Source organism: Nelusetta ayraudi, unplaced genomic scaffold, assembly GCF_046127955.1.
Source record: "Nelusetta ayraudi isolate G7.1 ecotype Tasmania unplaced genomic scaffold, CSIRO-AGI_Nayr_v1 ptg000002l, whole genome shotgun sequence".
Classification (NCBI taxonomy): domain Eukaryota; kingdom Metazoa; phylum Chordata; class Actinopteri; order Tetraodontiformes; family Monacanthidae; genus Nelusetta; species Nelusetta ayraudi.
In genome coordinates, this window is record NW_027466052.1 from 11,687,501 (window position 1) to 11,714,446 (window position 26,946).

The window sequence follows — 26,946 nt, forward strand, 5'->3', positions numbered from 1 at the left end:
ACCGCTGTGGTAAAAGACGGTAGTTGTGAGTGTACAACAGCTGTTTCCATCGGAGAGTTTAGTCTACAAAGTGGAAGGAGGTTTACAGTACTGGGAACGTGACGGAGCGATTACACCCTCGCTGATCACAAAAGTCGACAAACAGCTCGACGCCGCGCAGCTGCTGCTCACCGATTGGTCCGGCTCAGTTCTGTCTGTTTGGTGAAAGCAGGTGGAAGGAGGTGAGTCCTTGATGAGCCGTCAGCGTCCACAAGGACGCAGCTCGACCTCACTTGGTTTTTTGGTTTTTTGTCAAGGTGAGTGATCACAAGAGGCGGTGAGCCAGTTCTATCATTCCACCACGCTCAAGCCTATTAAATGGTCATGTGATTAGCGGCCAACTAGAAAGGAAGAAATGTCACGGCTCAAACTGCTGCTCAGCATTAATGACAGAGCAGGCCGAGAGGTGCAGCACATGCAGAGGAAACTGGGAACCAATCAAAGAAAGGAGGCTAAAAAGCGGCAAAAGAAAAGCTCTCGAAGGAGGAAAACCTTTTGGTTCTGATGGTTTTCTGAGATCTGACACTGGCTGCAATAAAGCCGCGTTCAGACTGCTAGCCCAAAATCCAATTTCTAGCCCGTCCAGATTGAAACCAGGTGGCCCTTTTGTAGTTTGAACGGTCACAAATCACATGAAATCCGATTTTTGCAAAAGGAATAGAAACCACCTTCACAGGAAGTTTCAACTTTGTCATTTGGACTGACGCGTCTCGGTCTGAACAGCTCCAAACGCACCGTCCGGTTTTGACTGTCCGTGACGTCACTCTACCCAACTCTACCCGAGCAACCTACAGGTGGGTCAGTAATGTGGGCTCAGTCTGAACAGAGCCAGATCCCAATTTGGACACTTGCTAAAAACAGTGTGAACAATTAGCCCTAAAAATTTGGGATTTGAGAAGGAATCTGATTTGAATCAGATTCGCCTGCAGTCTGAACGCAGCCATAAGTTTATACACAATCTGTGGCGAATCTCTGCTGTCCGTTTGTGCTGTGTGGTAAATTCAGATGTTCAGAGGAGTCTCCATCCCTCCTTCGCCTTGCGTCCCCTTTGAGATTGGCCAGTCTTAATGGACAAGGGAACCTTGAACTCTTTGCTAAGCGACCGGCTCTGCTCAACGGCGTCTCTGTTCATTGTCACATGAGAAAACTTGGTTGTCGCGACACACGTATCCAGTTTTCTTTTGTGAACAGCAACGACGCAGCGATAAAACTTGACACTTGGCACAAACTGACTGCCCAAGTGGCCATCACCCTTTGTGTGCGCACAACCGGCTAAGCATTTAACCTTAAATAGACTTGTTACTGCATGAGTCATAACTTTTTTTTCTATATGTTTAAGCATATTTTGTGTAAAACTTCACAAGTTGTCTAACGAGGATTGAAATAAACAACATAAACACTCGACTGCGGCCTGCCACACAGACGGCCGTCACCATCACGACCCCGTCTTGGTGTCTGAAGCGCAAAGCAACGCTGTCCACTTTCACACAAGAATTCCCCACCTGCTCTCTCTAGACATACAAAACCCCAGAAATAAATGTGCGTTTAATTGAAGCCAAAGCGCTTGTCTTCAGAAGGAGATGTCCTTCACAAGCTTGTACTGGTGCTCTGTGTCCGTGCTGGCGCACTTTACAAAGGACATGGCGAGTGTTCTCGTCTGACTGAGCAGGTCCTTATCGCTGCGCGCGAGTCAAGTCGGAAGGAAAGAAAATGACAAATGGACGTTTTCAGAGAGCAAAAATAGGGAAAACAAAACAAAACGAAGCAATGGATGGATATTTAATGGCATAAAAGAGACAAACAGGGAGGAACCAAGGAAAAGAAAGGATAAGGGAAGGTAGAAAAGGAAGATAAGAGGCAAGAAAGGAAGGAAGAAAGGATGTCATTACATCAGTATTCTAAGAGCCCTCAGCACACTGAACACTTGGCTCTTAACATCATGAGCTGTGTAAGGCTGCCACCTTCAGCTATTACAATCTGTGCTCAGTCTGGACCTGTTTGCCACACAGTTGGTATATTATTGGACGTACTAGGTACTGGGTCTGGTAACAATGCAAATAAAATAAGCCAGCATGTGTGATCGCTAGGAATGAACTCTCCACTGCACATCCTGTTTAACAAGGAATTTCATCTCTGAGTTACGGGGGAGAGTAATTTCTCAACCTCTTTGGCGTCGGTCATGAGTTTGTATCAACGAAAGCCAAAAGTCTTGCAGCGAAAAGCTTTCACAAGAGCTCACAAATAGAATGGAAGAGAATTAAACCAATGGGAGAGAGGGGGGGGTGGGGGGGAGGGATGGGCCATGTTGACTGGTACACAATGGGGTGACAAGGAATCACAGCAACCAGCACGTCATGGAACAATATATACGTCGACTGTGATGCAGCAGTGACTTAGATACACGACCATGCATGAGGATTATCTGTGTGGGAGTCTTTATGATTTAAACGGTGAAATTACACTGTCAAGAAGAAAGCAACTGGAATCGCTGGGATTTCTTTTCTTTTTGCCTGCTTCACATGAACTGAATACGTCGTGAAGACTCATCGCCGCCGTGTCTCCTCGGCTAGCGTGGCTCACCTTTGCTCCAGCTGCTTCATGGTGGCAGTGATCTGGTTGGTCTTTTCCTCCAGGCGGCTGATCATGTTGTTCTTCTTCTGCATCTCATCGTCGGACGACTGACAAGCAAGACGTGACAGAGGCAGCGGTGAGGAGCACAATGGAAGAATGTTCGTGCAGGGATCACCATGTGTGTCTATATTAGTTTTATCCATGCTGGGATGTTTACTGGGAAATATTCTGATCAGTTTGGGTATTATTAATTCAGTGAGGCTTTAAAAAAAAGGGGGCTGGGGGTTGTTATGATTGACAGGCGTGTATGGGTGGAAACTAAACAACCAAGACAGCACAAGGCAGCAGTGCTCATTATTTAGGACATTGTGGCTTTGTTTCAATCGATGTGATAATGTGGTGTTTACCTGTGTCACTGGTTCATACCTGCATCTTCTGGTACATTTCTACATTGATGGCTTTGACTTCGTCCAGCTGGTCCCTCAGTCCAATCAGTGTGTCCTGTTGGGATAAACAGAGGGCCGATTGAGACTGAATCACTTCTAACAAACTTGTTCAAGACGATTGAATCAGATTTCTCTCATCTCAAAGGACAGACTAGGAGAGTCCTGGTGTCTGTCCTATAGCAGCTACAAATGAAAGATGGAAAATCTGCCACATATAAGATGGTGTAAATCTGTAAACCTGTGCTGACCTGTTTTTCATGAATGTCTTTTTCGAGAAGTTTCATGGCCAACTCCATTTCCTGTTTCATCGACACCTGCACCACCAGCTCATTCTCCACATCCTAAAAGTCAAACCACACACACCCACACACGCTTCTGTCAAACATCGGTGCCAATGCCTCTCATGCACAAACGCCAGCAGTGTCCTGACCTGTCTGAGCTGGCACTCCTCCTTCAGTTGCCTTTGAGCCTCATTGTACATCTCATCCAAACCCTGGCGCGACTGTTTGTATGTGTCTCTCTCCACTGACACGTCGCCTTGGGTCACCTGGATTAAAAAACGGGGAGACGACACGTCACGCGATCCAGTTTCTGGTGGAAACAAGCTGGTGAATAATCAGAAAGACCTCCATTCCATTTCACGCTGCGACTGCGTACCTCAAAATGCTGCTGTGCCTTAATGAGAATCAGACTGTTCTCGCCCCTCAGCTGCTGGTTCTCTTCCTGCAGTTTGATGATGTTGTTCTTGGCTATGGCTAGCTGCACACACAAAAAACACATGGGATAATTCAACAGGCCACGCAGACACCTGCTGCTTGATGACAATGATTAAGCAGGTGCATCCTGCCATCGCACTCTCAACTATTCACGCTCTGGCAGTGGCACTCACCTCTTCTATGAGTTTAGAGTTGGACTTTTCAAGGGAGTCTACTCGGTTCTGAAGACCATGGACTGTGGTGCTGCGTGTGTAGACACAAAAATAAATTCTCCGTTTTCAGCTAAGCATCACTGGAAACAAGCTGCAGGTAGGATCTGTTATCTTGTGTGTGTGCTTGTCTGATCTTTTATCATTTTCATCAGAGGACGACAAACTTTCAAACAAGTCTTACTTCAGTTGCCGGTTTAGTTCCTCAACGTAGTTCTTCTGATCCAAGATGGACGCTATCTGGCTGTTCCTGTCGTTGCCACGGAAACAGAATAAAATGAAACACTGCTTAGAATTTGGTGGGTTTTGAGAATAATGGAGGACACCCTGGAGGAAGAAAGACAGCAACATAGGACGCACCTCTCTTCACTCCTGTAATCATCAATGTCGTTTTTCAAGTACATGGAGAAGTCGATCACCCCAACCTTTAAGAAGAATGAATCAAGGACAATGTTTTCACTTTGGGGGTTAAAAATGCTTCGGTTTTATTTGAATTGGCACGAAAGATGATATAATACTGGCGTCTGAGAGCTGTGGTTACCTGAGAGTCCAAGTCCTCGCCTTTGACGCAAAGGTTAGCGTCGATAACGTTGAGGCCGACCAACAAGCCCACGATCACAGCTCCTTCCTCCTCCAGCATGAGCGCTGAATTTTCATAGAAGTCGCTAGAGAAGGAGACAAAACAGATTCTCAAACACCGAAAAAGGCTGCAGTCATTGGCAAGAAGTGAAGCAAGTGGTAGCTTTATTTTGAAAGGTCTGCCTCTGCAATGTTGCTGTCGCGTTACCATCTTTAGATCCACAGACTTGCAGTCTAAAATGTGAATTTATTTTAAAAAAAGGGCAATAATAGGGAGTCTTAGTCATTGATCTGATCATCATTGATTATTGATCTGATCTTGTCAATATTTAAGAGATTTAAGTTATAAAGTCGTGCCTCAAGACAGCTGGTTTCCTTATGGTTTCACTTTGCAAGCCACACCATGTGCACATAAGTGTGAGCACCTGAGCAGGTCTTTTCTGGAGATGAGAAGACGCAGGTAGTCGGCCAGCCGCTTCTGCATGAGAGCCAGACGCAACCAGGCCCTGGCTCTGCCTAACGGAGTCCTGGAACACACACACACACACACGCGCATGCGCACACGCACACGCACACACACACACACACACACACACACACACACACACACACACAGATGTATGTGCTTTGCTTGAGTCAAGCCTTCAGAGTGACTGCTGGATAAGCATCTTCACTGGAGGAAAAACACAATGTCGCTCGGTATCCAGCCGTTTGGTCAGTGCATGGAGTTTGAAGTGCTGCCCTGCTACGTGCTTGTTGGTCTGACTCAGCACTGCCAAAGGAAACAGCCTCTGTTCTCTTCTCAAACACCAAAGCTGTTCCCCATTTTGTTGCTTTCGACTACGATTCGATATTACGCACACTGTTTCCTGCTCGACACCTCTCCCGCCTGGGAACTAAGATATAAAAGTCAAGTGCAGCAGACGGAATCGTGCCTTATTATGACCACTAGAGGACACTCACTGCCTCAACAATAATTTACAAGCAGACATATTTCATTTTTTAGTAATAGATTGGGACTCACAGTGTGCACATTTTGAAAATAAATAAATAAATAGGTACAATAAGACAAAATCAAGACGTAACGAGCAATGCAGCAGTGAGATGAAGGCAAGAGGACAGTAAATCAATCAGGTCCTGTATTTCCCAACTCAGGTTCATGTTTCAGGCTCATCTTACTGGCGCTTGTGGCTGCTAAGTATTAAGTCCTGTGGAGCCAGATTTCAGATTGAGTGCCACCATGTTTACACGCTTGTGCAGTGCAAGTGTCCTCCTTACTTCAGTCCCGGCAGGTCTCTGACTGAGGTGGAGATCTCCGCTGCTTCAGGACACAGTTTCTCCACCAGCTCCAGGGGGCCCCACAGAGACTTGTTGAAGCCCAGAAAGGACTTCTTGACTGGACACCAAAAACAGGAAGAGGCCGTTGCGGAAATGAAAATAATGACAGCCGTTAATGGAATTTTTTTGGCATCTGCTTCCTTTGTCTTCCTTTCTCACCTTTGAGCCCATGCTTGAGGCAGTGCTCCATGACCACGAAGAACTGCTGCAGAGGAGGGTAGTCCGAGTCCAGCGTGCGTCCGAAGCTCAGCCCTGACTCAATCAAACCTTTGATGCTTAGCTTGGCCATGTTCAACAGGTTGGTGCGCTCCATTGTCATGGGGTCTCGCAGGGCTGCAGGAAAAAGCCACAAAAACACTCAGTGTTGCACAAAGAAATAGAGATCTATCCATCTGTCTATCCATCTATCTATCTTGGATGGATTGATTGTGAATGCAATTTAGAGAAGCCAATTAGCCTGACGTGCATGTCTTTGAAGTGTAGGAGGAAGCTGGAGTATCCGGAGAGAACTCACGCAGGCACAGGATGACATGCAAACTTCACACAGGAAGACCCCAGGTCGGGATCATACCGATAGAAAGATCATTTTGACGGATGGTAGAAAAGTTCTGTAATCTAACTACATTGAAACAGGGTCTCAGATTGGTCGGTACTGGGGATAAAATCACAGAAAACATTATTTTTCATTGCATCTATTTCCATCTGGGTTGCGCCAGTGGTTTAAGGGGTCCCACTTGAAATGGTCAACACTGAGCCTCTAAGTTGATGTGTCGGCTGAACGCGCAACAACAGGACAATATCCGATGCGACCGTACAGGAATGTGTGCTTGCCATGTTTAAAAGGATGTGAATGCCCGGGGAGGCCTGAAGACAGTGGCACTACTGACTAAAGCAACCACTTCCCAGCAGCAGTGTTAATGTAGAAAGCCCTTGTGCAGCAAGTCCCTAGTGCACCGAGGAAATAAAAGTCACACAATGTCCGCCTGTGTCATCATGTGACTTTTATCACACCCCATCAAACAGTGACAACAGTGAATAAAATTGGTTGGCTACACTTAACATCAAATGCATCAAATGAACTGCGGCCACATTCCATTCCATTTGTGCCTCAGTTAAGCACAAGGTAACACATCAGTAGCTGACGAGTTTTGATGTTGAGGAGCATGAAGAATTGTGTCAAAGTAAGTTTTGGCAGGTGGTCAACGATAATGTGTTGTGATGGTCGAACAAAAGATGCTGCAAGGCTACACCAAGGGTAAAATAGGTCTATGAAGAATCAATCACACACACACACACACACACACACACACACACACACACACACACACACACACACACACACACACACACACACACACGCGCCTACCTTGGACGGACCAGTCTCCAGACAGGGACGTCCTGTGGTCCGACACTTTGGGCAGGACGTGAATGCTCCCCGAAATAGTCTCGGATGCTTTCCTGGCCAAAGCAAAGATCGGAGCCTGCCATCGGCCGTCTCCCGTACCAACAACACCTCCTCCACCAGGGCCCCCCCTCGCCGCGCCGCCGCCGCCGCCGCCGCCGCAGTTAGCTTTCTCCCCGAGCCCTGATTTCTCCTCCTGCAGCCTCAGAATGCCGAACACCTGACCCTTGTCCTTGCTGCCGTCCGCCTCCGACAGAGTCAGTTCGTGCTCCGCGGGCGATGCCATGTTCAGGCGCCTCTCACGCGGGGTGTTGGAGACGTCAGAGCTCACTAACTGTCGCCGCTCCTGCACAATGTTGTGCTAAATTGTTTAGCGAGCGATAGCTTGACAGCCAATTCAACCGGAGAGCAATTTTTTTTTTTTTTGCACAGCTACACACACGCACACATAAACCCCCACTGCAAAACCACGGGACCAGCAAAGCCCTGACAGCTCCAGCAGAGAGAGAGAGAGGAGGGGGGGAATCAACCGTCGAACGTCCCCCAGCTGTGAAACGAAGGTTCGGATTTACATGGTGGATGTCAGCGGTGGTGGCGGCGGCGGCTCGCACAACGGGTCCTTTGCGTTAGGGCTACTTCCGTACATCACCCCGTCGCACACGTTTGTTTATAGCTAGCATACGTAGCCGAGAGTCCGCTCCTGACGGTCCGCTGTACCCTCCGGAGGGGCGGTGTCAGAGGGAGGCTCACAAGACACACAAAAGGTAGCACTACGTCATGGTTTTGGTGGGTCGTTGCATTGAGGCCCTGGCTCCCCCTGCTGCTGGAACTAGAGAACTGCAAGGGGTAGAGGAGGACGTGGGCACGCAGCGCTGTTTGCTATTTTTGAGATATGCAGCGCCCCATTGCTCACCGCACAGTCGCTAAACAGCATTTATCCGTGTCACGGTGCGTTCTCATTACACACATGATGAATCTAGTATGACATAAATTTGACGTGTTTAAATCTCAAAACCTAGTGGATTCCATTCCTGACAAATAGACCTGATTAACATTTTCTATAACTAGGGGAGACACAACGTAACGACATTCTGACACACACACACACACACACACACACACACACACACACACACACACACACACACACACACGAGGTGATGAGCCTAAACGCAGGGATAGGAATTTCTTCAACAGAAATGTCTCATTACTCTTGGCTGCAACCAGACACTGGCACTGCTGAAGAGGAAGTACAATTACAACAGATGTAGGTTGGGAGGCTTTTAAAAAGTTTATAAATGCATTTACACTGTGGCCACGAGTATTCATATCATTTCATGATTGAATATTATTTGAACCCACCAAAAAACTAAATGCATTATTATATAAATTGTTTGGTTTTAGTTTAATTAAGTTGCCAAAAAATTTTTTTACCCAAGTAAAGCAACATTAAAGATATTTTCAATACCAAAGCTTAATGCAAGTTTATGCAAGAATCATCTCAAAGATAGGGAGAATTGTTGTTTTAGTTACTCTTGCATTCACTCGCAGTCTTGTCTTGATGCTGTGGTGCAACCATTCAAGCAATAATGAAATTGATTCAATTTGCCAGGCCTACCTTGGCTGTACGCTAAGCGCTCCATGCTCTCGCTGTGAGTGATTCCCCAGCGGTGGAGACTCTGAGGGGAGTACATGGTGAGTGAGAGATCACTCCTCTGCTCGCTGCTGCGTGAAGTGATGAAACCAAAACAAAGGTCCGGGGCCAGATATTTGCCCACTGTGGTTTGTTTTTCTGGTCCTCAGATTTTCAGACTCCCTGGGATCCTTTGACTCATCAGGTCTCTAGAACCGCAGCAGCTTTTCTTTCCTTTTTCTCATAGGGCCTCTTCCAGTGTGGTGTCCAGTATTAACACCGTCTCAGGGTGTGCTGGCCTTCTTCTGAGCTGAGCAGGACAGACTGGTAGGAAACACAGAGAGAGAGGGGGGGGGGGGGGGGGGGGGGGGAGAGAAAGAGAGAGAGACTGGAGTTAAACTTAATTAGATTCTGAAGGTTGCAAATTAGGCTAAACCGAGCACAGTGATATCTACATTTTGAACCTTCAAACTTCACATGACTTGGAAGATTTTTTTTTTTTTTTTAGATAGAAAATGATCTTTAAGATCGTCGGGTTTACAGTCATAGTTCTCTGTTCACGGAAAAGAGGATTACATTGCCTCCTCCTCTCTCTCCTTCCTAACTCTCTACTCACATGACCGCTTTTTTTTTTTTTACATCCCATAATATCCTGTAATGATCACATGAATGGGATAATTCTAAAGGACTCACATTTACTTGTTATTTCAAATAATAATAATAATACTAATAAACCCCTAACCAAATATTTTACACTGCTGCTGCTGCCTATGTTTGCTTTGTCATTCATTTCTTTTCAGCTCCAACTTACCATTGATAATTTCTTTTCAGTGCCATTGTTAAACTATTTATCAACCACTTTATCATTTTTTATCAATGCAGAGGTTTATTTGCCCTCACATTTTCCCATTTGCTGTTTTCCCCGCTCTCAAGTTCATAGCTATTTTTTTTTTTTTTTTTTAGCATTTTACATCAGCATTTAGGCTTATAAAATGTTTTAAATTACTAAAATAGAGACACACGATACTGATGCAGCAAAAAAATATGTAGTGGCAGGACGTGATGCTAACGTCATTGTTTTCAATACACACCAAACATACTCTTCCGTGTTCTCCAGCTGTTTTCAAACCCTCCACTCTCCTCCCCCCCTCTACATCTCCCGTCACATCTCCGAACCACACCTAAAGCAGGGATCCACTGTTCACAGCACACGACCGTGTTCCTCCGTGGAGGAACACGCCCTACTGCATGACGGACAGCATTAGCTACCAATAAGTGAGACAGCTTCCCACCAACATCAGCGGCGTGATGCTGGTTCATCGTAGCGGTTAGCCTTTCACTCTGCAGCAGTGCAGAAAGTCGAGTGTTGTGCTCACACAGATTGTGATGCAGCAGATTATTATTATTTCTTTTTCTTTTTTCTTCTTCTTCTTTTTTTTTTTTCTTTTTAACTGAGATGCAGTCGTATTGTACAAGACCCAGTGCAACACAGAGAGACGGAGAGTCATTCAGACCCTTCGGAGGGATGCACACATACCAGTAGTATCCCTCCACCACTACCAGCCCCCTGTAAAATGTCTCATTTCAATGTTGCATCTTACCTCAGGTGGCAGAGTGCGACGAGCTGATCCTGATTCCTGCAGCTTCGGGAACGCCGACTCGTCCGCTCTGGTAGCAGGCAACTCTTTGCGGCGTGGTGGCATCAGAGGCGATGACTCTGTGGAAGCCTCGACAGCGCTGAGGCAGTTCGCCGGTACACGCTCCGAGTCTGGAGACATCACTGAGCGAAACCACAAGCATCACCCCACGCAGCACCCAATGGCCAGAGAGAGCCGGAAGGCACCGGGGGGGGGGGGGGGGGGGGGGGGAGGGGAGGGAGTGGTGGGGGTACGGCAGACAGGAAAGACAGCGAGGGAGCGAGGAAGAGAGTCGAGGCTCGGATCAGGATGGAAGAGGTGATGATGGAGGGGGGTGGCGAGTAAGCTATTACTAAGAAATCCACTACTGTAATTAAACTAAATAATGTAACTGGATTACTGTGGCAAAACTGGTAATTATATCATAATTACTTTATCAACTAACGATTTTGTTACTTTTCCAAAACCTTCTAATTATTAATTTATTAATTTTCTAATCAACAAAGCTCCTTCCAAAAGCACTGAGCAACTGTTACTTTGTCTGTTTTTTAACTAAAGTAATTGATTACTTATGAAGCAAAGTAGTGAAAGAAGTAATTAGATTACTTTATCAAGGAGTAATGAGTAGTTGCATTACTTTTAATGGTGTAATCCCAACAACACTGGAGAAGAGAGTTGAGGGGAGCAGATGCAAGAGGAGGCGCTGCTGTTTAACATATTTCACATTAATGCATGACCGCAAACACCCAACTAGTGTATTTATTAAATGCATAGAGGTGAATGCAAACAGATGAGCGGTGAACGGCGGGTCCCTCCAGAGGAGAAGGGTCAAGCGAGCCCGTCCAGCCAAAACCAATTCACTCAGTCACTCACTCACAGACAGTCGAGACGGGAACATTTGTGAGCAGACACACATCACATCACAAAAACAACCCTCCCAAAACACTTGTTTGTCCCTGCAATGGAATAACACGATTTCACTGAGGCCACATCATAGACACAGAAATATAACAATATGAAGATAAATTGTGTTTTCTTTCAATTGGGTTTCAACGTTACTACATACATTACAAATATTTAACTTGTATAGAATTGTTTGAATCAACGTGAAGAATTTCTTTTTACATCTGTAAACGGATAGAATGAACAGTATGTTCGGGTTTGTTTTTTCATTATATGTAAAAAAAAAAAAAAAAAAAAATTACATTCCACAAATAGCCTCTTTCAGAAAGACATGAGCGTTTATGTACAGTTCTGACATTGAGCTGAAACAAACATGCAGGTACTTTTTTTTTTTTTTACAAATACAATAACTAAAAAACAAAAAATGAGCTACATTTGCAACAAAAACGCCCCCTTTATGTTTTCTATTCATTAAAAATATGACATGAACTTTAACTTTAGTGAAACTCACAGGTAAGCTATGAATATTTCTCAGAAAGAAATAGCAAAACATTGTAAAGTCTTTTTTTTTTCTTACATTTTTAAATAATCAAAACAACAAACAACTTGTCAAATATCCATCCATCCACCTTCTACACCTGCTTCCTCCTGCACTCAGGAGCCGCTGGGGTCTGCTGGGACCTCTCCCGGCAGTCCAGGGGTGAAGGCAGGGAACACCCTGGACAATTTGCCACTTCATCGCAGGGCAACTTGTCAAGTACAGTCTCTTAAAATGTCTTCAAAGTCTCTCAGGCCTCAAACTCTGCAGCATAAAGCACTTGCTGGAACTTCATCCGTACCTCCATTCTTTTTTTAATGGTAAGCCTCTTGATGGACGGGAGAAGGCTGAGCAGAAATAGTTCATCTTCATCTCTGCAGTTGGTAGAGTGGGCAAGTGAACATCTTGCCTCTGTGGAGTTCTCTCTTTTACGTTTTGGAGCTACTTCCATTTCTTGATGAAGGGACTGACCGGAATCTACATGGGAAAAGCTTGTGCTGACCACTGGCACGGAGCCGTGCTGCTCATCTTTCTCCGGTTCTCTGTCGGCGTCATCACCACTTCCAGTTACCTGCGTGACGTCGAGGCAGAAAGGATATATTCAGTAACTGGGAGAAAAAGTGTTTCACAAGTTTGATTTGATAACATTCTTCTTCTTGGACATCTGCACGTTCACACACATGCACAAGCACGCACACACGCACATGCTTTTCAATTCACACAGATTCTTCTGTCTTATCGTATGTGAGCTTAGACCAATGGAAGCATCAGGAGGGAAGCATGTCGGAATTACTCTGTGCTCCCTGAGCGTACACACACATGCGTGTTTCTGTCAAACACCGGCGCCAATGCCCCTCATGCACAAACAGCAGCAGTGAGCTGACCTGTCTGAGCTGACACTCCTCCTTCGGTTGCCTTTGAGCCTCATCCAGACCCTCACACAATTGCTTGTATGCGTCTCTCCCGACTGACTCATCACTTTGGGTCACCTGGATTGATAACAGGGAGACAACACGTCACAAGATCCAGTTTCCGCTGGGAACAAGCTGGTATGGAATAATCCGGTCAGCATCTCAAGTCCTGTTTTCCATCTATAGAGTGTTTTCCCGTTGCGTCATCAAAAACAAGGGAAGTTGCCACCTTGGAGGCACTCACACTGCCCCTGGACTGTGTATGTAGCAACACAACCAGATTATTGTCGCACAAAATGGTTAATCATTGCCGCGTTTTTGACTGCAATAACCGCTCAGACCGAGAAAAAACATCTGAAATACTTTAAACTACAAAAAGTCATCACAAATTAGGGACAGGGGTGCAAAAAACTGTCCGAAGAACGGAGACGTTTGTGGCTGGCACAAGATCTGTGATTTTATTGACACAAATACGACCGTTGACAAGTTCAACATAAGTGAAAAGGTGATTGTATGTCAGTAGAGATGTTCCCTTTACTTCATCTCATAAAAAAAAACAAGTGGAAGTTTGGTCGATGGGGCGGGAGATCGCGCGGAAGTCTCTTCACGACACCTCGCAAGGAGGGAGCGGAGGGAGTGCTCGGAGTGTTTGTGTGTGTGTGTTTGTGTGTGTGTTGGCGGCGCCACACGTCGCCTCGATGTAGTAGCGATATATATCGATACGACGGAGAAGTCACATCATATCGTTTTTAATTTTCAGTATCGAAAAAAATATCGATATATCAACATTTTTGTCACCACCGCATCCAAGTATCTCCAATATGGCCGCGCATCCGGATAAAGGGCAAAAATGTGACGTCGGTGAAAACACTCTATACGCGTAAACAACAAAACAAACCCAACAAGACTAAGGGTGGTGCACCTGAGCCACAGTAGCACTGGCCTTCACAGCAGGCTGCTTATTCTTGCACACGCGAAGGTGCTTGACAAAGGATTCCCTGCGCAACACTGTTGCCTGGCAATGGACGCAGTGGTAGTGCAGTTGAGATTTACACTGTAGCCCGCATCTGAGAATGGTATACCCTATAACAGAACAATAAACAACTTTGCAGCAGCTGAAGATGATCTCTACTGTGACTCGCACAAAATGTCGAACGGAAGCTTTACCTTCATGTGACACTGCCCTCTTGAAGTGGCCCTCCACGTGGCTTTTCACCTTGCACAGGTAAGTGGGTTTGAACAATGAGGACTGGCAGTAAGGGCAGTGGTACAGGTCGCAGCACGTGGTGCATCTCTGCAACTCTGGCAGAGAGCTTCCTTCTTGTATTGTTATATGCATCTGGAAAATAAGAGAGGCCAATTGGTGAAATGTAACATTTTTTTTTTATTTTTTTTTTAAAGATGATTCCACATTGAAATAAAAAAATAGAGCTACTGTGAAAATAAGACATTTCAATTCGATCAGGACATAGCATCACTAAAATATATTGAAATTTTATACTAAATATAATTATTCTAGCTTCATAGTTAATATATAATAAATTAATTAACAACTGGACGTGCTGAAATATTTCTACTTAACAACTTTAGACTTAAAAAAAAAATTAAATCTTTGGCAGTATATGTTTTACCATCAAGAAAATGTGACAGTGACAGGTTCGTTTTGCAGTGATTCAAGCTATCATAAAGTTTACATTCATGTTGACTTGTTATCGTAACATTTTTCTTCATTTTGCTGTTAAATTATCCCACATTTACAGCGCCCTTTAAACATTTGAAGCCCACCTGTGACTCACTATGGCTGGGACTGAATCCTTCTGAGCCCTACTGAATATCATTACTGTACCGTCACAATATAGATTAGTGAACAATTTGGCGTGGTAAAATGTTCCTTCTTAACATGTTTAAACTTTAAACACAACATTGCTATCTTGTGTCAGTTGGATCAACAAGAAAATGTGAGACTTTGCAGGGTTTCGAAGCTAGCGTTAGTATTTACCCTAAATTAGTTAGTAGCAGCATCGTCACTGTTAGCTTAACATTAACGTTGCACAATCATTTACGGCTTGAGGTTACTGTTACATTTTCCAACATTTTCCAACATTTAAACCGCACTTTGAACAAATAAAACTTCACGTTTGGCTTACGTTCGGTTTTCTAGGATGGGAAGGAGTCCTTTTCAAATAACTTCCGGTACATGCGGAATAACACTAACAGTGCGCATGTGCAGTGTGCCTGAAACCGCTTTCTCCGCGCCGCGCCCCCTCCTAAAAAAGTATTTATATGAAATTTCAATTTATAAACGTATAATGCAGGCAGTAAAAACAAAAAGAAAAAAAAAAAATAGAAATATAAGTAAAAGGTATTATTGCACAGTGAACTGAGGTCTATTAATGAGGACAGTAACGACTTGCTGAGTAATGTCACTTATTATTATTATTATGTATTGTGTAGTTCCAATGCATTTGTGTTCAACTTAAATTCTACCTGAAATATTAGAACGCTTGGACGGAATTTGGATAATCTTGTTTTGTTAAATGGAATTTGCCAATTGATAAGACAAGGTTAAGTGCAAAATACAAATATTTATTTTTGTGAGATATAAATCTTTTGATGTTATCCTTAAGACTGCCTGTGATTGCATGTCCTGTTTTTTTTTTTTTTTTTTTTTTTTGGTAAGTATATTTTTCAAAATCTCTCCACAACTTAGATGACACAGAGCACAAACTACTAAAATTGCTTTCTCCTCCAAGCTCTGATTCTGCTAATAGCGTTTTTTCACACCGTGTTGAACAAATTACATCAGCTATTTAAACCAAAATGTGAAAGTAAGTGGTCACTTGTGTACATCTGAAATTGCATCCTGACAATGCCCCAAAGCGTCTGTTAACAACACGGCATGTTCAATCTGATCATTGTAGGTCAGTCTCTTTTAACAACTAAAATTACCATATTGCCAACGTCATGATGTGATCCTTGCGTCTTTACACACAAAAACACGTTTTACTTTGAATGAATACGATTCCCATGTTCACTGTACTTCCTTTCCTTCAACACTAGGTGGGAGCTTTGTTCTTTTCCTGTCCCTGAGTGCGACCCACTGTGTGGAGACCTGAGGGAAACTTGTGGTTCTGGGGTGACTGGAAGGTCACCCACTTCTGCTCTTATGTATAAATAGGGACTGCAATTGAGAGTGTGGTTTGGTGCTTTGTTATCATTGTCCATATATTTTTGGATTGTAGTATGTTATTCTGCCATTCCCTACTACTATGTATGGGTTATGGTCTTTTTTAAACCTAAGCATAGAAATAGAGCGGTGGTAAGTGGTAAACACATTCTACAAGGGCTGCTTATGCAACAGCCCTCATAAATAACAAAATGGTTATCAGGTGGTTTGATCTCTCATCCTTCATATAGCAGCAGTCAGAGCGAAGCCCTGAGCAAATATCCATGTTTTGGGCTGCTGGTGGCACAAGTCGGCTGTCCCATTGTTTACATAAATATAAAGGCCTATTGTAAGAGATTGAACATTTGATTCAGCAATTTTTCTTCTATTCTTTTTAGAAATGAAATCCTACATATTTTTTTTTTTCTTTCATTTAAACATATTATCTTAAATATTACATATTGGGCTCAGATGTGCAACTTTATAAGTACGAGATTCTCCAAAAAAGAATTATTGTTGGCCATAAGACCATAATAAATATTTATGATAAGTAGCTTGGTGGTCTTCCAGTGACTTGATGTCACAACAGCCAGTTTGTCTGACATTTTTAAGAAAGCATCACATACAACAAATATACAAAAAAAAAAAAAACTAAGTACGACAAAAAAAAATTAAAGGAAAGTGTAAAATGAATTTACTTGCTCTGCAATTCTTTTTTTTTTTTTCAAACTTCAACATTTCTGCAGTCTGCAACAGCAAAGTTTGGGTGATTTGTTTCAGTACAAGCCAAGCTTATCAAAGGCTAGAATTCAAATGGAGGCTAATTTGAATAGTTTTAAAATGGTAACCGAGGGGAGGCTTCAGTCAGGTGTGATGAATACTCACGTCCGTGCATCGAATTTCATTAACATGCGAAGGCTGCGATGTGCAGTTGCAGCAGATCAAACACGGTCCCTGCTGGAGGCAGTCCACAGTAAGTGTCACCTGCAGGGACAGTACAGATTACAGGGACAGCACTATGGATAACACCAATTATAAGGACATGGGCTATTACCACAGGGATGTCGCAGAGGATGACACACCCAGTGACTGTGACAATTACAGTACAAGTGACCAGACTACTTACACAGGGTCTACAAGAGGTGCTAACCTGTCATTACCCGGTTCCAAAGAGTCAAGACACCTTCATTTAATGGGAAAAACACAAATTACATACAGGCAAGCGCAAGTGACACTTAACAGTTTTATTTCAATTCGATTGCCAAACATGGACATTTGTCGCTTGCTGACTGAGGGACGGCTTGACGCAAACACTTGCAGCCATCAATTAGAAGGAGGGAGGGCGAGTAATACTGTATACCTGATCTCAGGGTCCAGGCCAAGCTGATTCCAACGATATATTTGAGCACAAGCAGACGATTATACACTAACAAATTGTCATCACGCTCTCATCCAGACGTCAGTTGACTCGTCTTGTCCAGATCCTACAGTTTCCCTTTGGTTCTTAGCACCAAAATAAATTCTAGATGGATCTGATAAGTTGCTGTCCACTGTGTTCAATATCTCCGCAAGCAGTCTCTCATTAGAGCAACTCAGATGCAGCATAATCTTCCGTTGGCAATTTCTGTTTGAGGTTTGGGGTAGGGGTGGTGTGTGTGGTCGTGAGCTGATCATCGAGTCATTAGCTTCAAAGAGGAGGTTTCCACCGCTGCATTGAGTTAGTCTGCGGTCATCATTTTATTCAGTCAAATGGTAAGAAAAAAAAAAGTCTGTCTCTGTTGTTACTGGATGGACTCAGTGCAGTGAGTTACTGGTAATCCTCTGCTGACACAGGAATTGTGTTGTCCCATTAACTTTCCTGGCTTGGTAGGTCAGGCATTTTCAACCACTGACCCACTGCTCCGAGGGTCAAATCTGCTGAAACCATTTGTTTCCTCACATCCACAAATGATAAAAATCTGCACTATTTGTCCTCAATGTCCTGTTGAAATAACCTGTTGCACAGTGGACCAGCACAGTTTAAATCAAAGCTGAGACTGAGGTTACTGTTTGTGTTCCATCATCATCATAATAATAATAACAATAATAATAATAATAATAATAATAATAATAATAATAATAATAATAATATTAATAATAATAATAATAATAATAACAATAATAATAATAATAATAATAATAATAATAATAATAAGGGTGACTAGATAGACCATAAGAAAATGAAATAAAGATTCTTGGTTTGGATTTGTCTGTCCACTTTATCACGTTTCCTGTAGTGGACGACTCAACCTCCTAAATTGTCAGTGCGAAGCTGTTCTGAAGTTTTAAAAAACATTTTGTATCCCAGTAAAAATCTAAACCTTAGCACATTAAATGATGCATGTCTGTTTTTGAAGACTTAAAAGGGTTCAAAAATAAACTCCTTTTCCCCGAGAATATTTTCTGTCACTCTCTCTCTCTCTCTCACTCTCTCTCTCTCATTGACACACACACACACACACACACACACACACACACACACACACACGCACACACGCACGCACGCGCGCACCAACACACATGAATTCCCTGCACTGAGAGTGACATCTTTATCTCTGTAGGAAAGGAGGAGGGAGAATATAGCAGGATAACCGGCCCACAAACAGGCAGCAGGCAGGTAGTACTTGATAAGTGTGTGAGTGTGTTGGTCTTGGTGATTGAGAGGAGAGGCCAAACTAACTGGCCTCTCCTCAGTGATTTGCCAGGATATTCAGCCGGCGTGGGACCGCAAAAACGTTCACTTTTCCAGATGAACAATCGTCAAAACTTTCAGGCACGAGAAAGACTCCAACCCGTCGGTCAGGAGAGTTGCAGTGCTCGCTGCTGCCAGTGTGTCTTTAGGGAAGGGCAGCCACGTTATCATTATTGTCTAGACCTGATAGACCTTAATATCTGGTGAGAGGAGGACACATTTTCCGAGGCCAAGCCGCCCTCTGGTATCTCTGCGGCCCGTGTGAGTGTCGTTACAGAGGAGCTCTTCCCAGGCCCGTGATAAGTGTCACCTCAGTGGGGGCTTTGACACCTGGGCTGGCGTAAAGGTGGGGGTCGGGTGGGGTGGGGACGTGAGAAGTCTGGGCTTCACACCTCTCTGACGGTAGGAGATGATCCTCCGAGCTCTTGATACGCACACTGGCACTGGGAACCCACAGAGCACATAATAGGAGCTCACCGAGCTTCGGCCTCTCATGTCTGCTTTAGGCCAAGTGCCTTTGAGTTCGCCGCCACTTGAAAGGGACAACTTTAAGGCGACTTTTTTTTTGTGTTGGATTTGTGTATTGCCTTCACGTATAAATACAGCCGCGATCAGAGACTTGAGTGAAGTCGTGGACATTCCAACGTCGAAAGAAAAAAATCTGCCATTTGCACAAGAAAGCACAGCGGAGACTTTGACGTCATGAAATCAAACCTTCAGAGCAAACATTATAAACTGTTGTTCTCCAAAGGGAAGCAGAAATATGGTCCTGGGACGCAACTGGCAAAGAAAAGGCAACAGCCCTGTTTGCAAAGGTATCATCGTGCCATAAAAATGTAAATATTAAACCTGAACACAACTGAGCAGAAGTAGAATTCCGTGATGCCGGGCTGGATTTTGAATCTCTTCAAGATGATTTTGATGCTGAGTTTATTGAATAAAAGCTCACGGTTCCCCAGAGGGACAACAGCTTCTCTGAAGCTCATTCAGTGTTTTGGAAAACGTTTGAGGACTCAGAAGAGTTCCACGAGATTAATAGCCAATCAGCTGTTACATTTAAGGCCACAGGAATGATGCCGTCCTCGTCACAGCCGCCATCACTTCACCAAACATTACCGCCGCGGCAGGTTTCCCGAAAGATTGAATCGATATCATACGTCTCATCGGATTGACGTGTAAAAATGCCCACATGATACCAATGTGCACAGCTTGGGAGAGTTCTGGAGTGCAATGGCATCTCAGGTCGAAAACAAAGCCAAGTTCCAAGTTCAGAGCGTCACTTTAAACATCACTTCAAGCTCTCTCTCTCTCTCTCTCTCTCTCTCTCTCTGACACACGCACACACACACACACACACACACACACACACACACACACACACATCCTGTTCCTATTGACAGACACATGCTAAGAAGCAACCGGGACTCATTTGTACTATTTAAGGCCTGTGTGAGAGTTCAGTCTTCCTCTGCTGTGAGCGTATGGCGGCTCCCTCATTAACTCCTCATCCCTTCCGGGAATCTACGTACAAAGTAGAGACATTCCTGCAGACCGTAGCTGTGTTTTTGTTTGTTTCTATTTTTTATTTTTTAAAGATCCTTCAATCAATATTGTTCTTTACCAGGGTGTTTTCATGCAGTGTGTGTGATTGTGTGTGTGTGTGTGTGTGTGTGTGTGTGTGTGTGTGTGTGTTGTCAGTCTCATGTCAAAGGGAAGTGTCTGCGCTTATCAAAGAACAGGATGAGGTGACATGTACCTGCTGAAGAGCTATCACCTTTTTACTGTTTCCCTTAAGCAGAGATGTTTGCTTGCGCGTGTGTAGGTGTGAGTCTGTGTGTGTGTGTGTGTGTGTGTGTGAGTGTGTGTGTGTGTGTGTGTCTGTTTGTGTGTGTGTGTGTGTGTGTGTAGGTGAGAGAGAGCGAGTGAGAGAGAGGAGAGAGAGCATTTAGAACAAAGAGGGTCTCGTGATTTTTGTAGCTCCTCACTTTGTTGAAAAGCCTTCTTGGAGCTCAGACGCCTCCATGATGGACGGATTTCAAACTACTGGCCTCATTCTCATGAAGAGCAGAATCCAAGTGAGCGACTCTTGATGACGCCCCTTTTCTCCCGCTGTCTGGTAACCGATTGAAGGAAATGTTCTCCATCCTTCCCCCCATCCACCCTCCAAAACATTCCGAGCGCGACACCAAACCCGAGTCGGCCACGCAGTGACCTTCGTCCGCATCGGCCAAACGCGGTTCGTCGGTTTTGCAAAGCTTTTAGCTGAAGAGCCGAGCAGTCTGGTAACATCTGTCTGATAACTGCTCAGCTGACAGTGACCTCCCTGCCACTCTGAACAGGGTCATGGCACAAGCGCTTGCTCCAGTCGGAAAACAACAACCTGGCATCGACCTTACGAGAGTTTCCAGTCAAGAGTTTACAGCCAGGGCTGTGATTTACAGAGCGAGAGCCTCCCACAGGGTACAGATGTGTTGAAGCCAACTACTGCCTTGAGAGAAAAAAAAACAAATCACTTTGATATAGAAATTCTGTCGTGTGTTTCACGTTTTACACAAACTGTCTGGCTTCATTTCAGTGGTGTAAATGGGATTGGAAATTGGTCCGTCTCAGCTTGTGTGGCAAGGCGCAGAGGGCCCGGGCGGGCTTCGAACCCCAGACTCCTGGGTAATAGCCATGCGTGCTTAACCATTCGGCCAAAGGGACAGCCCCAGGACCGCCACTGTCACACTTGCATTGCTCGTGTCAGTGCTTTTCAACCAGTGTGCTGTGTCACACAAGAGCACAGGGCGATAATGTCAGGTGTGATGTGAAAAATGATTCAATTTCACTCAATTGGTCGAAAAAGATAATAACATTGTCGTGTGACTGTGCTTTAAATGGAATGTAAGCCAATTTTCTCCGTCAATTTGTGCCATGATATCAGCTTTGTTTGCTTCTAAACAGGCCCAGGTTTCAGACCGAGTGAGTATAAATGAATTAGGAGACCGTAGTGTCATTATTAGGCTAAAAATGGTCATTTTGTAATATTTTAGGCTGGTGATGCGCCAATCATTTCAATGTAAATCATTTCCCGTGACTTCAAAAAAGTTGAAAAACATTGGTCTAAATCATGTATCTGTGTCGGAGTTCACCGACCGACGTGTTTATTCAGAGCTGCGAATGTCTGAGAGTGACTTGTTCCCATTGTTTGGAAAACCACCTGTTGCTCAGAGCGGGACACGCACAGAACGGAAAGTCGAGCGCCGCGTCAACATCCCACTCGGAAACACTTTGGGGAACCCGAAAGTCAAAAGTCATCACCTGACACGTGACATGTGTTCCCGTCACCTGCCGCAGAAGAGGCAGAGCGGATGGAGCCGCACATCAAAGCAGCAATTATCCATCTGTGGAAAATGCGCCTCTGCATTGACTTGTGGGATTTCCCCAGTTATCCCGACCTTTGACCGTGACCCCGGCATCTTCACATCCAGAACCTGTCTGCCGGTTAACCTGGCCGTCATGCGTGTGACCCGTCGGCACTTCAGAGGAAGTCCCAGCGCGAGGCTCATCTGTGCGGGGTTAAACCGTTGCAGCGACGCAGGGAGCAGCGAGCAGCGAGTGAAGGAGGGGACGGGGAGAGCAGCGCCGTGATGCCCGCATTAGCGCAGGAATGCCACGGAGAGGTGGAACAGACGCAGTTGTTTCCAGCAGCGGAGGGGGCGTCGCGTGGACAATCTGCAGAAAAGTTCCATTTATTCCATTTAGTCGCTGTTTAAAAGACGTGAAAAAAACGCCGACTGTTTGTCAAATCGAACATCCTTAATTGTCATTGCAACAGGTGGCTACAATGAAAGTGGTTGGGCTTTCTTCCCATAGTGCAATAAAAAAGTGAGAAAGTAAGTGATAAGATTGTAAATGCAAACAATTAGGAATAACAAGTTTAAAACATTAAGTGAGGATCAGGAAACTGCACACACGCACACCACACACTCACACTCTGAAAAGGCCCATGTACATCGCTGGTGATGAGGTAGACTGTAAAATGAACAAATAAATAAGCAAGACTCAGCATGACTGACGTGATATTATTATTAATGATAATAATAATAATAATAATAATAATAATAATAATAATAATAATAATAACAAAAATTAAAACAGAAATAAATTATATATTTTCTTATTTTGGAGAATAAGATTGGAAAAGAATCATGTTTGGAATTCAACTTTAGGGATCCACAAATTCTCTTAGTCTCCAAATGCATAATTAGAGGTTTATTTAAAGAAAAAAAAAACAACAAAAAAACACATACGTCGCTGTGCTCAACATGGAAACTTTCTTTGCAGAGTGCTGTGGCCCAACAATTAGCAGCAACAATGGCCATGTGCACCTTCCATGTTGTGAATAAATCAGCCACATCATTCCCAGCTCTGTGTAAAAGCATAAGCCACAATAAAAGACGGCTTCTGAGTGCACAGTGTTGTTTGACCTCTCAGGATTTCCAAGGAGGAAACACTTGCTATTAATACTTTATTATTAAACTATTGCCTTTCTTACTAATAAACAACTCTCAGCCATTGGTCTGTTTGATATTTCTTTTTGAATACCTGACACAGATGCGGCTGGAACTTGTCACTGTGACAGCAAACACTGGCTGTGGCCGATTGCGGCAACATATTTGTTTAAGACCTCGGGTGTGTTTGTGCGTGTGGATTTAATAGTAAACCAACGGTCAGACAGGTACACGTTCCCTGACAGGCATTCCTGTCTTGACCCGCTGCAAAACAAATTGCCTCGACATATTTGTTCCCAGCGGAACTAAAGGTGGATATTTACGGCTGCGTCGAGGAGAGACAGATGTCTCTGCACAGCTGTAATAGTGATGCAGGAGGGGGAAAAAAAAGTGGCATGATGAAGAAATAGGACAAAAAGAAGATGTTGGAGAGCCTCAGAGAGTGTCGGTCACGTACTTTCAACAAAGAAATCATAAAAAAAAAAACTAAAAAAAAACATGTTTACTTTTGCAAACGTAAAAAGACAAAAATGTATAAAGTATAAAAACAACTAAAAATAAATTTGCACAATCTCTTTGCACTTTTAACATTTCATCGGTCTGTCAGTTTTTTTGAATTATATAGATCGAGGTCTATAACGCACATGTTGATTGCATATCCAGCTTTTGGAGAATTTAAGCTGAGAGATAAAAGATTTTAACAAACTCTCAAAGAAATCGCTCAAATTCATAACTTTAATTAGATCTGGCAATAAAAAAAAAAAAGGAAAAACAATAGTAAATGGATGATTGTTTATAAAGGAACCAGATTTATCTTTGCCCGCTCACTGAAGTGTGTCTTTCATTGTAAACCTTGAACTCGGCATTATGGGATTTATTTTTCATACCGTAGGTAAATTTTTGGATGATTGGACAGAATGTTTGTGCAAGCTGAGTGAAGCGGTCTCTCCACAGATGCACACACTCGTAACCACACGTGCACACGCGAGCACACACACTCGCACACACACACACACACACACACGTTTTTTTTTTCCTTTCAGCTCCTCTTTATCCAAAATGCACACTTACATTCAGCCGCATGGCCACATAACAGGCGCACGACTGTCAAAACAGGCTGACTAAAGTGAAGAGACGCTGAACATGTCCTCTAAATTTTCTAAAAACACCCGTTTGTTTTTCTTCTCGTGCCGGAGGGTCAGCGAAGACGGCCGGCCTCGCAGAACCCGGGGAAGCGTGCTCTTTGTCTTGCGGCCCGGGCCGAAACGCAACGCAACTCTTTATCGCCGACAACTAATTTCGCGTTGACGCTCATAACAGGAGCGTTTACCGACGCAGAGTGGAACTGTATGTCAAAGACATGTCTGATGGTGGAGACAGTGGTGAGAGGCCAGCGAAATGGGAAACAATTTGGATGGTTACAGTGAAACCAAGATTATAACTTGGGCTTGAACACAAAAACACCGCAATATGGAATGAATCCCAGCTGCCAACAGCTACGGTTTGACCCAAGCTGTCGGTGTAACTACAACAGAGGGGATCCCTGCGTCCGTCGTCAGGAGGCGGGTTTCTTTGTCCATATGCGGCGGGCGGTGACCCATCCATCCATCCATCCATCCATCCATCCATCCAGATCCAAACAGCCTCTTCTTTAGCTACATTCTACAGCTTTTTGTAAAGTGTGAAAGGTTTTTTTCTTTCCTATTTTTCTCTCAGTCCTCTTCGCGTTCTTAGTCAGCTTCCTCTTCCCCAAACACAAAACACCTTCCCCTCGCCTTACGCTCACTTACATTACATGTTTTACCGCGCGTGCAGAACGTGCGGCTTGCATCTCGCGTACTTTGGCACGTAACATTTGCTGCAGGACGGAGTTTAAGTGGCCGTTCAGCCAAGTTGACTGAGAATTTTTTTTACGCACACCGCTGCAGCCGCACATTTGCATCATTTTCACTGTTTTGTGCCTGTGCACTTTCACAGCTGTTATGAAATGAAATGATACCCTTGGTCCGAGTGAAGATTGTAAGCTTTCATTCACGATTTATTTTACAAATATGGCAGCACTACAAAGGAAGCAGCAAAAGTAGGGAAAAGCTCTAACTCTGCCTGTCTTTGACTGCAAACAATTTTGACCCCAAAAATATTCATTTTATTGAATGTTAAATGACAATTTGTACATAAAAAAAAATAGGGAAACACAATAACATACATATTTATTCTTAAATGGTCGCAAAAGTAATTGCAATTTGGACTGCATTGTAATTTTATGAACATCTCGTGATTCACATGTGCGATCAGTCGTCCACAGGTGTGGGTGAGTCCTCGTGTTTACCTGTGCTCGTCCACAATGGTAACTGTCGACTCACGCCTAGACTCATTAGCTTGATGCTACATTGCGCGTCTGCAGCGCGGGGCGCTTGGCAGGGCAGTTTGGTTGCGCTGCTGCAGCTCGTCGGTGCCCTTTTGTCGCCGGTATTTTTGTCGCTCAGCGTCCCGGAGGACATTTTGGTTGGAGACTGCACCTTTGTTTGGGACTGTTTGGTGAGCCACTTTGTTTGGGTGCTTGTGTCCTAGTTTTGTGTTTATATGGTGGCTAACATTTTGTGAATACAAGGCAGTTAGAGTTTGTCCCTTTGTGTCGCTGTGGGCCATTTGTTAGACATTTATGTACTTTGGGGGATTAAACTTTATTCCCTCACCACAAGCATCTCTGCTATTTACCTTTTTGTTTTTTCTGTAAATTGATGATGCCGCTGTTTTTACTCACATTTCAAACTCAGGCAGGCTAATTTCGCCATAGGGCGATGCAAAATCCACATGCTTCACAAATACTAACAGAAATGGGATTCAGCTAAAGATGACCCAGAAGAGTGGGGCTGACATATGGCCAGCAGACCAACACACTGTTTGGGCTGTGTGTGTGTGTGTGTGTGTGTGAGAGAGAGAGAGAGAGAGAGAGAGAGAGAGAGAGAGAGAGAGAGAGAGAGGGAGAGAGAGAGAGAGAGAGAGAGCAAGAGAGAGAGCAAGAGAGAGAGAGTGTAAATGAACCAGTGGTTAGAAACAATTAAGGCTGAGTATCTGTTTTCACTGTTTTCTTTTGTTTTGTCCTCTAAAAAAAATGACGGAAAAATGTAATAACAGTTATGAGTATAAGAATGTAATAAGCGACAGAATGTGAAAAGTATTGTTTTCCTTATTGTGGTATATTGAAATTGTTTAAAAATATAAAACGAAAACAAAACAAAAACGTCTTGCGCATCTTTCAACCAAGTGCTTTCATGTCAACCAAAGCAAGTGAGCAGGAAACAAACCACAGGAAGCCCAGGAAAGACAAAGCCTTTCAGGACAGCAGGAGAGAAGGTCAATTGAATCAAAAGTTTTGAACTGCATTACAATTCAGCATTTTCAATTGCTTCATTATGTCTCCATCCAAACCGTTAAACTTTAAAACTCACATCCACTTTTTTGGGGTGTGTCCCCCCCCCCGGTTTGTAAATGTCCTTGCTGTGTGAGTGTGCCTTTAAGAAAACAATCTCCTTCATCAGATACAGTAATAATAATAGGAAAAGAAACTAAACAAAACGGAGACCAAAGGAGCGACGGGATAACGTAGGAGCGGGTCGCCTTTGAGGGTCAA

The 26,946-nt window shown here is 44.0% G+C and overlaps 2 protein-coding genes across 4 annotated transcripts in view; both read right to left on the bottom strand.

The window, feature by feature from the left end:
* Positions 1-9,251, bottom strand: part of rufy2 (RUN and FYVE domain containing 2) — an 11,955-nt gene extending 2,704 nt beyond the window's left edge. The window contains exons 1-13 of one of the 2 annotated variants that reach the window (XM_076024230.1): positions 8,919-9,251; positions 6,058-6,231; positions 5,839-5,956; positions 4,986-5,087; positions 4,523-4,646; positions 4,342-4,406; positions 4,166-4,231; positions 3,946-4,015; positions 3,714-3,815; positions 3,487-3,603; positions 3,305-3,397; positions 3,037-3,111; positions 2,620-2,717 (exon numbers count right to left, since the gene is read on the bottom strand). In XM_076024230.1, coding sequence (XP_075880345.1) covers positions 2,620-2,717; positions 3,037-3,111; positions 3,305-3,397; positions 3,487-3,603; positions 3,714-3,815; positions 3,946-4,015; positions 4,166-4,231; positions 4,342-4,406; positions 4,523-4,646; positions 4,986-5,087; positions 5,839-5,956; positions 6,058-6,231; positions 8,919-8,994 — 1,280 coding nt within the window. In that variant the 5' untranslated portion in view covers positions 8,995-9,251. Of the gene's footprint in view, positions 1-2,619; positions 2,718-3,036; positions 3,112-3,304; positions 3,398-3,486; positions 3,604-3,713; positions 3,816-3,945; positions 4,016-4,165; positions 4,232-4,341; positions 4,407-4,522; positions 4,647-4,985; positions 5,088-5,838; positions 5,957-6,057; positions 6,232-7,264; positions 8,054-8,918 lie in introns of those variants that run through there. The other variant, XM_076024221.1, reaches the window with a different exon arrangement.
* A 2,064-nt stretch (positions 9,252-11,315) lies between these two features.
* LOC142886952 (uncharacterized) lies at positions 11,316-16,992 on the bottom strand. 2 transcript variants are annotated; one of them, XM_076024250.1, is made up of 6 exons: positions 16,974-16,992; positions 15,070-15,189; positions 14,090-14,261; positions 13,845-14,005; positions 12,896-13,000; positions 11,316-12,582 (listed from the first exon to the last, which is right to left on the bottom strand). In XM_076024250.1, the coding sequence occupies exons 3-6, from the start codon at positions 14,259-14,261 to the stop codon at positions 12,262-12,264; spliced, it is 759 nt and encodes a 252-aa protein (XP_075880365.1). In that variant the 5' UTR covers positions 15,070-15,189; positions 16,974-16,992; the 3' UTR covers positions 11,316-12,261. The 2 variants fall into 2 exon arrangements, with proteins under 2 accessions (XP_075880365.1, XP_075880357.1); XM_076024242.1 differs by lacking the exons at positions 15,070-15,189; positions 16,974-16,992 and adding an exon at positions 14,719-15,013.
* Positions 16,993-26,946: the final 9,954 nt, after the last annotated feature.

What these genes read in the sequence shown, in the direction of transcription:
- LOC142886952 (XM_076024242.1), bottom strand. Translation starts at nt 14,760, where the DNA reads ATGATATTCAGTAGGGCTCAGAAGGATTCAGTCCCAGCCATA. An exon ending in AGGATTCAGTCCCAGCCATA is followed by an intron (nt 14,262 to 14,718) that starts GTGAGTCACAGG and finishes CTTATTTTCCAG; the next exon opens with ATGCATATAACAATACAAGA. An exon ending in CCAGTGCTACTGTGGCTCAG is followed by an intron (nt 13,001 to 13,844) that starts GTGCACCACCCT and finishes TTATCAATCCAG; the next exon opens with GTGACCCAAAGTGATGAGTC.